This window comes from Theobroma cacao, chromosome 9, assembly GCF_053813885.1.
Source record: "Theobroma cacao isolate CCN51 chromosome 9, ASM5381388v1, whole genome shotgun sequence".
In the NCBI taxonomy this organism is placed as follows: Eukaryota; Viridiplantae; Streptophyta; class Magnoliopsida; order Malvales; family Malvaceae; genus Theobroma; species Theobroma cacao.
In genome coordinates this window covers 35,212,161-35,224,434 of record NC_142647.1, presented here as the reverse complement: position 1 = coordinate 35,224,434, position 12,274 = coordinate 35,212,161, and the positions used below count along the sequence as shown (strand labels likewise).

Below are 12,274 nucleotides of genomic sequence, written 5' to 3'. Positions count from 1 at the left end.
TTTTATACTGAACTTTTAACATCAAATGTTTATAAAATTATACAAACCCACTACATAGCACAGGTGTTCTTCTAGTTATCATTAAACTCACCTTCACCATCGGATTGAAAAATTTTAAGCCTTTTGTTTAATTGATTCTCAATGTATTTATAGAAATCAATAAAGTATTATAAAAAATCATATTTATATTTCAAAGGAAAATACCAAGTGAACCTTGTATATTCATCAATAAAAATAACATAGTAACTAAAATTTTGATGTGATAAAACCGATGCCTTTCCTTATAAATCACAATGAGTAATAGAGAGGGTTCCCTACAGAATTCAATTCTAGTAAAAAATGGCAACCTACATGCCTTGGTCATTTGACAGCTAGTGCAAATGTGCTCCATATCAATGCATTTATCTTTACTAGAAATTAAATTTTGTTTTCTTAAAGTGTCAATTACACGCATTTGAGGGTGTCTCAGCCTTGCACGACATATTTTCGCTGTTATAGATTGAAATCTATTAGAAAACAATGTTTCTTGTGTTGAACTCTTACCTGGTTGCAAGGTATAAAGTCTTCCTTTCCTATTTCCTGTTACTATGACTTGCTTTTGTCTCCTTGTACTTTATCATAAATCCATGAGATGAGAATTTGTAAATATAGGGATAATTAGTAGTTAATTGGCTAATAGAAAGTAAAGTTTTCTTAATGTCCAACACAACAATAATGTTATCAATGTTGAAGCTACTATTTCCAATTTTGATTAATGTAGAAGCAATATGTGTGATGTCTAAATATGTCCATTGCCTACTGTAATTTTATCATGTCTTTTGTATGCAACAATATGATCTAGCTTGCCAACATCTATTGTGTACTATGTGAAGAAGCACCGATGTTTGGATGCTAGGCTTCATCCCGAATATTTGTGATGGTTAAGGCTGCTAAAGCTTGTGATGGAATTTCGTCTTGATAGATTTGATTGATGCGTTGCCAATCATTAAGTGTAGTGTGTCTTGGCTTGTCACAAATCTTAAAGATGACTTGAGTTTCTTACCCTTGCTTGATAGAGAATTGGTTGTAGAGACTATAACAGGTTTAGCACCTAAAATGCAATTCTTAGTGATAATGTGATTAGCTTGAGGAAATCCACGTCCTTTAGATGAAAAACCAGGCTAAGATCGCCTAAACTTGGGATTAAAATTCCTTCCACTTGATCATTGTTGGAATCGTTGGCCAACAAAGGCCATATTTTGATTGAGAGATCCAAAAGCATCATATGAATGATGGTTGAATTTATTGTCTTCATTGTTTCATGTCACTGAAGAAAACCAACAATTTTTCGATGTGATGGAATTTGAGGTTTCATCATGGCTATAACAAAAGGCTCATATCCAAGGCCAAGAAATTCGATTACTAACAAGTTTCTCAATTGCAGCTAGGTCATCACATATCTTCTTGAATTTCTTGATAGAATCAAATATCTGAAGATTAACTTTCCTATGAGTTTGTAATCTTTGCAATAATAATTTCTTTTTCCTGTGATTCTTGTGCAAAGGTTTCTACCAGAGCATTTCAGACATCAAAAGAGGTTGCAAGCACAATAACCAAACTGAGGACCTTTTCAGACAACATATCGATAATCTGTCCTCGGAGAAATGCATTAAACTTCTTTTAAGACAAATATTTTGGATTGTTTGCTGGAACATGAGATGAGGTGGAAATGGTTCGATCAGGCATCAAATTTTTGCCATCAATAAACCCCAACATATCTTGACTTTCAATCAGTCCCATGATTTAGGTTTTGCAAAGGAAAAAATTAGTTTGATTGAGATGGATGGAGACAAAATTACTGACATTGTGAGTTGAAGGATATACATACTTCGGTGATGCCATTTTATTTATAAGAGGAAGAAGAACTTTGACAGTGATAGAAGAAGAAGGATAGAGATGAAACTTTGGAAGATAGTTTTACCTGAGATAGATGGAAGATAGTGTAGAAAGAAGAAGAAGACTAGAAGAAGTTTAATAAAATGATGAAGAAGATTTGAAGAAATTTAATAGAAAGAAGATTCGAAATAAGAGTGCCAAACGACACTATAATAGAGACTATGAAGATAGATAGGTCAGAATTAGAAATTAAAAGATGAAGAGAGAGATCAGAATAGAAATGAGTGGAATTTAGAAGATAAGAGAGAAGGGTAGAGGAAGGTGGCGGTATGAGAAAGAAAGAAAGAAGTTTTTTTTGGTGAGAAAAAAAAAACAGCCATTGGTGGGTGTTTAGAAAGAGAAGGAGAGGAAGGTTGCTGCTACAGCCGAATCTAACAGAGAAAGCAGAAAATGAGGACTACCAATCTGTCCTTACAGCTCTCTGATATCATGTAAAAAAACTCAACTGAAAAAAAGACGGTAAGAAGTGCAAAATGTAAGATTTGTTATTCTACTCTTGCGTTGTGATGCAGAGAGGGTCTTCGACTTTATAGAGTACATGGTTTGTTTTATAGGGGAAGTTTTCTCAAGGGTGAATGAGCCGCTGTTTGTACAAATCTGTAGACATGATTTTGTATTGACATTTAGCATATGTGAGCTATAGCTATGGTGCTGCTAGGCTGTACTTTATGATGATGCTCTTGTGACGAGTGATCTGCTTCTGCAGTATGATGTAACTCCTTGTCCAATTCAAAAACGAAATCAAATAAAATCTCTCCCAAGTGAGTAAATTTCTTTTCTCTTTGTTTCGGGGTAGGAAGCGTCCAACGCGAAGCCTACTCTTTGGAAAAGAGAGACCACAACAAGGCCCGATTTCCGGCCATAACCCCGTAGGGCGTAGACCCTCTTGGCTTTGAACGTCAATCATTTAAGTAACACAGAACCACCTGTACAAAGAGTGTTTGTAGTCCGTCGGTTTGGTAATTGTCTTTTTACCGGAAAACACATTCTTATCAGCAAGATGCTTATCACTTGTAATTGTATAAGAACCTCTTACGGAGGCAAATAACATCAACTTGAAGTTTTGATTATCTAGTATCGCCTTTAAAATCTAAGGTTCAGTTCCATTTATGCCCCCCTGTTTTCCAACAATCAGACTGCGTATTTGACAGCAAATGACTATGGAAATAGCACATGAGTTGACTATCAAGTATATGTGTGGCATATAATGACCTATAATAGACCCAGAGAACAAAGCAAGTTCTGCACTATTATGTCTTTTCTGTGGAGAAGAGTGATAGGGAACTATGAAGGTATTCCTGCCATCATTTCAGTTAAAGGTAACGGGCATCCATAGAGCACCTGCCACATCTTCATTTGGGTAATTTGTATAATTTAGGTTACCAATACTTCCCCAGAAGGGAATGAAATAAGATACATCACTCCCTCTCCTCGATACTCACAGGCAAGGGCTTAAATGCAGCCAAAACCACTGCAACTTTGCATACAAGAAATCCTATCATTCCAACCAAGAGTTCTTTCGGAGTCAACACAAATGGAGTATCTCCCACGCCATACTTAACTGCTAATAAAGAAAGTGCCACAGCCAGTGCCAGGATTGAAAGTGGACTCCTAAATCTGACCATTTGATCTCCAGGATTCTTGGAGATTAATTCTGAAGCTGATAATCCATCAACAGACCTTTGCAATAGCAACAAATATAGAAAACCACTGATCCCGCCGAGTAAGAATGCGAGAGCAGAACTTTCCCCAATTGAGAAGGATGCAAACGATGTACCAACAAATATAAGAACAGCATCATATAGTAACAAAGAGAACTTCAAATCTGCATATTCCTTCATACTTTTCTCATTAGATATCTGGTCACTCAAGGGTAAAGTTGGTTGTGAGAAGCCCTTGCTAAACATTTTGAAGAGATTAGGCCCAGATAACTCAGTAACAAGGCAAGGTCTTAGTTCCACCATGGACTCATCACCACCCTCTCCAAGCAAGATCTCATCAACTTTGAAGTTATATTTAGAACCAATAAATTCAACATTGTCCCCATAATCTTCCTCAAAGGAAGGTTGAGATGCATTAAGGATGATCAGGCTGACACCTCCTAATCTCCACTGACCTGAGAAAGGAGAATGGAAGACAACTATTCATATTCTCCAGTTGCACCTACTTTAAAATACAGGTCACTGAACAGCTTCTTTGCATGAAACAATATCCAAAATCTAACAATTTTTATTTGAGACTAACCTGATTCAAGACTGATCCAAAGAGCTTCAACCTTCCCCAAGTTCGGTCCCTCAAAGACAAATTCATCAACTGAACCTCTTTGGAAATAGAGAGTTTCAGGCTCTGTAACGTTCTCTAACTTTGCAGGATCTTCAATTAACAAATATGCAGGTATCCTCTGTAATATTGAATCACCTTTCTCATCTATCAAACATAAGAGTATTCCAGCATTTATATTACTCAAACTTGAGCCATACATTCTACTTGTTTGCAACCTAACCTTGTAAAAAGACCGTGCTCCATTCAAGCTGGTAGATGAAAAAATATTTTCTCCCAAGGTCTCTGTACAGACTTTAAGTTCTGTGGATGGTAAAAGATGTGAAGGTTTTGCAAAGCCCTGAAAATCTGGAGTAGATATGATTTAGCAGTAAACTTCCACCAGATGGGGAGTGCTACACCAAACTCTCTAATTAACATTGTTTTAGAAATAATCTTCAGTTTGTGATATGCTAGGTGAAAATATAATTTGAAGGACTAATGGTAATTTGAAAGGAAACAAAGCAGTTATACTAAGGGACTACAGAAAAATAAAAATTTTCTACTAATAGTCACTCAACATATTAACGTGATTTTGCTCTTGGAGCTACTACACTTACTAGAATATATATATATAATTTTGGTCTGCAGGCAGCACAGCCTTCAGCACTACCAGATAACAGTAAGAAAACACTAAGAAAAATGAAAGAGATGCAGTAACCAGTCATGGCTGGTGATGCTACATCTAAACATAATTATTAAAAGCTCCTACTACAACAGAACATAAAGATTTCTAGAGCCTCTGAGCAAAGCAAAGCATAAAGGCAGGTGCCTGATAAGAAAAACATGCATTTGCTAGAATCTATATAAACTGGTAACAAATTGCATAAAATTCACAACATCAGATAATATGATAGATTCTCAATTTGCAACATGTTTATAAGATCTAGGATTTTTCAAGAAACTTCTTGCATGCTTTTAATCATGTTTTATGTCATTTTGCTTCTTTCATAGTTGCCAGTACCTTCTCTAGAGATTTACTGCTTTTCACAATGCATTTCATTTACCATGATTTTGAAACTTCGACCAATATGTTGTTTGGCCAGGTATATGTTTTGTTACTTTGCCACAAAAATTACATTATCAGGGATGATGTATGCTAAATTTGCTCATTTCTGTGTAGGCTACGATCTGCTCTTGAATCTTGTGAAGCCATATCTGTCCCTATATTAATAGAGGGACAAACTTAGGAAGCAACCAATAAGCACAGACTGACAAGCATGTAAGATAGCTAATTTTACTGACTATTGATAATTTGATACTCTGCAAATACAGTCGCACAATGCATGTCAAGAATTCAAATGAAATTCCCTAATTTATTCTGCATTGTTTACATAAACATATGTACAAAGACATGCAGGTTAAATTTGAAGTTTTACTATATTCCTCCATTAATTCAGGACTACTCAATCAATAGATTGCTTGAAAGTGATCAACGCCAGATTTCAAAAGTAAGAGGTCAACTAGGAAATTCTCAAACCCCACTACGATACAGTATACATGCCATAATTAATAGCAAAGATATTTTCTATTGTCATTGAATATAGCATCATGCATAGCATCAACTAGTAGTGGTATATCAAGAGTAGCCGAAAATTTTGTTCAATGGTATATGCATGTATTTTCTGCTGAAAGAGCTGGGTTCAAATCTGAATTCCTTATATATATATATATAAAACATATCAAAGCAATATCCAAACTACAAATGGAAGCCTCTGTAGCCTCAGAACTTACAACTCTAAATGTTTATGAATTTAGCAACCAAAAAAAGCAAAAATAGCCGTTTTCTGTGAACCCCATGAATAAACATCTAAAAAGATATGAACTTAGCATCCTTCCTAAACTTTTCTACCCTTAATCTCCTGATGAGATACCCATAAAAAGAACGGGAAAAAATAGAAAATAAGCAAGAAAAATAAAAGTTAAAAAAGAAAAGGGATGGATGGTAGATTATAGAACGAGAGGATTCTCAAACAGGGATTTAAAAAGAATAACTACGAACAAAGACAAGGATTTTAATTTGATTTGTCATATAGTACCTTGGAAATTAGATTTCTTGGAACAAGAGAGGAAACCAAAGCGACAACGAGCAGCTCGGAAGTGAAACTTTCTTCCTACATGAATTGGTGGTGAAATTCTAACGGGGTTCCTTTGATTCGTTGCAAAGATTGTATGACTAACAGAAACCGACTCCATTGCCAAGGTCAACACCATTACCCGTGCCTGCAACTTTCCTCAAAACCAGAATTTTGCCTGTTGCACGACGTCGTTTACCACCTTCGCTGCATCGCTAATCACTGCCCAGTATTTGGATTCATATATATATATATATATTAGAGGTGTACAATTACCAGGCTGGAACCGGACCTACCCGATAACCTTTTTCAATAGTCAAGTCTTAATCATCTATTTATTTATTAAGTTATTACTAAAATCATATATTATTTTATATTAAAATTTTTAAAATTTCAAATATATTTTAAGAGTTAATATAGATATATATAATTTTATGGAAGCATTTCATTTTTTAATTGATAAATTTTATATAGATTTCTTATGGTATGACATTTCTCACATGGTACCTTAAAGTTATAACTTTTTTTATAATGGAGAGTGAAGAGTTTGAATACTCTCTTAGAATGGTTTTATTGATAAGCATTCATATGTTTATATAAAAATTACAACATCAATATAAAAGGAAAAACAATCTGTACAATGAAGTGTATTACCTAAATAAAGGTAATGTCTTATAATTAGGCCTATGATTAAGGAAATCAGACCACTAAGTCAAACCAAATATTCTTCATTTCTCCTCCTCAAGTTGGAGCATGAAGATTAGTAATGCCCAACTTGACCAGTAAATCATGGAAACGATTTCGCCCAAGAGCTTTGGTGAAAATGTCAGCCAATTGGCATCGAGATGAGATTGACCGTGGAACAAGAGTTTTTGACTAGATGTGTTTCTTGATAGAATGGCAACCTATCTCGATGTGGTTGGTACGTTCATGAAAGATTGAATTTGAGACGATTTGAAGTGCAGCTTAATTGTCGTAAAATAATGAAGCTGGTGTCGAGTGTGAAATTGGTAGGTCAGCCAATAACCTAAGAAGCCATATAATCTTACTTGCTGTAGTGGCCATGGCTCTATACTCTACTTCTATGGAGGAACAAGAAATAACTAATTGTTTCTTGGATCGCCACGAGATAGGAGACGAGCCAAGAAAGATGATGTATCCCATGGTTAACCTACATGTCGTTGGACAACCTGCCCAATCTGCATCACAACAAGTTCTGAGAGTCATTTGACTATCAACAGGAAGTAACAAACCCTAGCTTAGGGACCTTTTCAGATATCAAAGAACACATAGGGCTGCATCTAAATGAGGCTGAAATGGACAATGTATAAACTGACTTAGTACATGAACAACAAAACTAATATCAGGTTGTGTAATAGTGAGATATAATAATCTTCCAATTAACCTTCTGTACGGCCCTAGGTTTGAACAAAATGGTCCTACATTAGGATTGAGTTTAACTTGTTGGTCCATGGGCGATGATGCAAGTTTGCAATTAGTGAGTCCACTATTGGCCAATATATCAAGTACATATTTCCATTGACTCAAGACAATGTCGAATGGAGAATGTGCCACCTCAGTGCCTAAAAAGTTTTTCAACTTGCCTTAATCTTCAATATAAAATTCATGATCCAAGTGAGCCTTTAATTGAGAAATCTTTATTGCATCAATCCTTGTTACTCTAACATCATCAACATAGATTAATATTGCGATAGGTGACTCCTTAACAAAGTAAATAAATAGAGAATGATCAGCATGGGATTGGACATATTCGATAGCTAGTAGGGAATTAGTAAACTTTTGATACCAATTTGATAATGCTTGACAAAGCTCGTAAGGGGATTTCTTAAGACGACAAACACGTTATTCCCTTTTTTTTGGCAAAGCCTTGAGGCATTTTCATGTAGACTTTTTCTTTTAAATCCCCATGTAAAAAGGCATTGTTGACATTCAGTTGGTGCAACTCCCAACAACGTACAGCAACGATGGCTAGAAGATAGTGTACCATGACCAATTTCACAATCGGAGCACACTTCTCATGAAAATCCACCCCTTCAATTTGAGTATAGCCATTGGTAACTAGTCGTGCTTTATAATGCTATACTGTTCCATTTGGGTTATATTTGATTTTATATACCCATTTGGAATCAATGGCTTGCTTTCTTGGAGGTAGAGATGTTAAAATCTAGTTACTATTTGTTTCTAATACAAATATGTAAAGCCCGACCTTATAAAATACTATTCATGACATACATGTGATGATAGCATGATTGCATGCTAGGAGAGTCCCGAAAAATTTACAAAAGTCGGTATTGTACCTAGAGGTACAATAAAGTTTATTTAATCCTCGAACTAGATCAAATAGGAATTTTAAGGTGAGATTAAAAGTTTCACAGTTCATGGATGACTTAAAATGGTAATTTGGAGTTTGAGGATCAATTTGGAGTCAAATCGGAATTTTCACTAACTAGGGGCAAAATGGTCATTTGCCACCTGGGGACAAAATGGGAATTTTAGAAAAGATTTTTTTTTGACCCCATTTGACTTATTGGAGTATAATTTGACTTATTAAAGTATGATTTAAGGTTTAGAAGTGAAAAATTTTAATTTCGGTATAATTTGGAGTATAGGGGTAAAATGGTAATTTTGCCACCTCAGGGGCAAAATTGTAATTTTCCACCACCAGGATATTTTTTCCAGCACATGGTCTTCCTTTGTCTTCATCTTTGACCCTTGACTAAACATGTGGTGGAGATAAAATGTTTAAATTTTTAAAATTTTAAAAACGGGCCAATGACATGATGCCATGTGTCATGCCTTTATTAATTTATTATTTTCCTTTTTAAAAGGCACAAAATCAGCCCATCTTCCACCCCATGGCCGGCCAAACCAGCAAGAAGAGAGAGAAAACAAAAACAAAACCCTAGAGAGAGAAAATCAAAGAAAAAGTGTGAATTTTCAAGGAAATTAAGTGAAAAAGGTGAGTTTTTTTCTATTAAGCTTGAGTTTTCTTATTCCCAAGCATTTCTCTTTATTTTCCATGATTAAATTACATGTTTTCATGATGAATTCAATTCTGAAAAAATGGGTTAGGAGAGAGAAAGTTGTTGGATTTATTTGATTTTAATTTATGTTAGTGTTTTTAGTTAGTTTAGCATATTTAGAAACAAAACAATAAGAAAAGAATTTATTTTCTCCCCCAACCATTAATGGCTGAATTTACCATGTAGTGAGTGAGGATGAGTTTGATTTTATTCTAGGAGAATTGGTTAAGGAATGATGAATTATGAGCCTAGAAAAATAATGGGAATTTTCGGAGCAAAAATACGAATTTTTACCCACTAGGGGTATTTTCGTAATTTGCTGTTGGGACTGATAATTTGCACCACACTGAGGGACATTAAGTTAATTTGGGTGCAATTGAGGTATAGAAACTGAAAAGAATTAAATTGGAGTTTAAACGGACCCGTTAGGAATTTAATCGGGTGATAAGACGAATTAGGCCAATACCGGGTTTAGATAGTTACCAGTGCATTTTTGCATTCCATATCATGCATTGGTAATCTAAATTAGTTTAATTTTGATTTAGTACCAACTTGGTGAAACTCTCGATTTTGTATTGTGTCAAGGTGGTGAGTCCTCCGATAAAGGCAAGGAAATTGCATCCGAGGACCAGTAGACAGAGTGCTTCGAAAGTCTGCATTCTAGACATAGTGAGTAAACTTACTGTCATTTTAATTATCTAGGGTAGTTTTTAAATGCTTTCATGAATTCTATGGAAAAAGGAATTTAAAAAGATAAATTTTCATGTTTTATGAATAAATGAGTTTCAATGAAATTAAATTATAAATTGTTTTGAAATTAATAGTGATTTTGAAAAATAGAGTACACGGAGACTGTTAATTGTGGCAATTTGATTGTTTAAATTAACTGGCTTATGATAAATCGAGCATGATTGGCTAATTCGCAATTGTATTGAAATGCGAATTGTTTGGTTACCTTGAAAAACTACGAATTACAAAATTGCCATATCATGTTATTGAGTTTTATTATATGGTGGATTATATATTAATTAATCACTGCAGTAGGGGGTTTCTGTGGACCAGCCTTTTAGAGGGGCACGGTAAACCCCATTATATTCTTACCTCGAACGGAGAGGCGCGTAGGATATCTCCTGGGGTAAAGTTTAGGGTTCACTTCACGCTAAACCACCACGTGAGGGGAAACTCAGCCAACGCCAAGGAACGGCTATGTTTTCAAAACAAAAACATGATTTATGTGAAATGTGAATTTTAATAGCCTTGGCGGTCTCGGTAGGATGCCTCGGCCAAGGTGTCCCCGAGAATGGATTTATGGCACAAGTCTAGATTTTTATGAGATTCATAAGCCTCTTTACGTGTTTTGAACAAAATGTGTTCTAACGCTATAACCCAATTTATGATGATTTACTTTATTGTCTCCATGTACTCAACTCTAGATGTTTATGATGATGTTTGTTTACTCATTGGGATTTTATAATCTCACCACTCTCCTTTCCACCCATTTCAGGTTCAGTATAGACTGTAGATAGCTGATCTCATCGAGGACTACAGTGGGATCTGCATTTTCCAAACCGTAGGTTCACAGTCCTCTTTACTTTTGTTTATTCGGGGGCACTCTTGTTATTGTAAATTAAATTAAATATTTTGGCTTACTGTATTTAAGTATGTATAAATTTATTTAGCTTTTACGTTATAAAAATTATTCACGTATAACTCTATAAATATTGTTTTATAAGAAAATAGAATATTTTACTTAATATTTCTTTTATTTTCTTATTATATTCAAATAACCATAATTTCATTTTAAATGAAGATTTTAGACTTTTAAACTCATTTTGAATATGAATTGTGTGTTTTGTACTTGTATATTACGTTTTAGCCAGTTTTAAAATTTTTGAGAAAAATGACCAAAATACCCTTGTGAGACGAAAAATTAATATTTTATTTGTTTAAAGTTGGAAACAGCTTAAAATATTTTAGAACACGATATTTGACAATGGTTGCTCACAAGGGAACAGAGAAACTGATAGTAAAGCCTTGCGGGATTTCGGGTTGACATTCCGGGCAATAAGTGTCTACCGGGACACCACGGCGGTTGTCACGGGCTCGAGGGGAGTACCGGGTCGTGACAATTCGATTGGTATCAAAGCTTTTGGTTTTCAAGATCAAAGTTTTTAGTTTTAAAGTTGTTTTAAAATTTTACAATATCAGTGTGGCCCCGGATTAAGTTAAGTTAGGTTAGGTTGAATAGAATGCATGCATTTGCATATAGAGCCTAAGGTTACCTAAACTTGCTCGTATATTTTTTTATATAGATTATAATGCCTCCTCGACGTGGACGCCCACCTCTCACTAGATCGGTTGGGAAGGGAAGAGGTCGTTCCCAACGTCATCAGCCAAATACAGTAGAGGAGGAATCAGCTGCATCTACCATTCGGGCAGCACCTACTGCTGAGCAGGCCGATAGTCCTCCACATCCTCCATCTCCTCAGCCACCTACTGGTATTCCCGCCATGCCTACTGAGGCAGCACAGGCATTGGCAGCTTTCTTTGCAGCAATAGCTGGTCAAGCTCAGACTGGTCAAGTTCCACCTGTAGTGCCTCCAGCTACTCCTTTAGTTCCACCACCAATACAGGATGTATCCATTTCCAAGAAGCTGAAGGAGGCTAGGCAATTGGGTTGTGTATCTTTCACTGGTGAGTTGGATGCCACTGTGGCAAAGGACTGGATTAATCAGGTGTCCGAGACTCTCTTTGATATGGGATTAGATGATGACATGAAGCTGATGGTGGCTACGAGATTATTAGAGAAGAGGGCTCGTACTTGGTGGAATTCGGTGAAGTCCCGTTCCGCTACTCCTCAGACATGGTCCGATTTTCTCAGGGAATTCGATGGTCAGTATT

General features: G+C 35.6%; 1 protein-coding gene and 1 long non-coding RNA gene across 5 annotated transcripts; one reads left to right on the top strand and one right to left on the bottom strand.

Moving 5' to 3' along the window:
* Positions 1–3,113: 3,113 nt before the first annotated feature.
* Positions 3,114–6,575, bottom strand: LOC18589602 (Lipase/lipooxygenase, PLAT/LH2 family protein). 4 transcript variants are annotated; one of them, XM_088810254.1, is made up of 4 exons: positions 6,294–6,575; positions 4,439–4,518; positions 4,180–4,336; positions 3,114–4,051 (listed from the first exon to the last, which is right to left on the bottom strand). In XM_088810254.1, the coding sequence occupies exons 1-4, from the start codon at positions 6,466–6,468 to the stop codon at positions 3,354–3,356; spliced, it is 1,110 nt and encodes a 369-aa protein (XP_088666380.1). In that variant the 5' UTR covers positions 6,469–6,575; the 3' UTR covers positions 3,114–3,353. The 4 variants fall into 4 exon arrangements, with proteins under 4 accessions (XP_088666380.1, XP_007014706.3, XP_088666379.1 ...); XM_007014644.3 differs by having other exon boundaries at positions 4,439–4,563; positions 6,294–6,574; XM_088810253.1 differs by having other exon boundaries at positions 4,180–4,518.
* A 2,633-nt stretch (positions 6,576–9,208) lies between these two features.
* LOC148760893 (uncharacterized) lies at positions 9,209–11,072 on the top strand. Its single transcript, XR_016028153.1, has 3 exons — positions 9,209–9,309; positions 9,959–10,042; positions 10,878–11,072. It is a non-coding gene; the product is annotated as an uncharacterized LOC148760893 (long non-coding RNA).
* Positions 11,073–12,274: the final 1,202 nt, after the last annotated feature.

What these genes read in the sequence shown, in the direction of transcription:
- LOC18589602 (XM_007014645.3), bottom strand. Translation starts at nt 6,468, where the DNA reads ATGGTGTTGACCTTGGCAATGGAGTCGGTTTCTGTTAGTCATACAATC. An exon ending in CAAGAAATCTAATTTCCAAG is followed by an intron (nt 4,564 to 6,293) that starts GTACTATATGAC and finishes TATCTACTCCAG; the next exon opens with ATTTTCAGGGCTTTGCAAAA. An exon ending in TTGGATCAGTCTTGAATCAG is followed by an intron (nt 4,052 to 4,179) that starts GTTAGTCTCAAA and finishes CTCCTTTCTCAG; the next exon opens with GTCAGTGGAGATTAGGAGGT.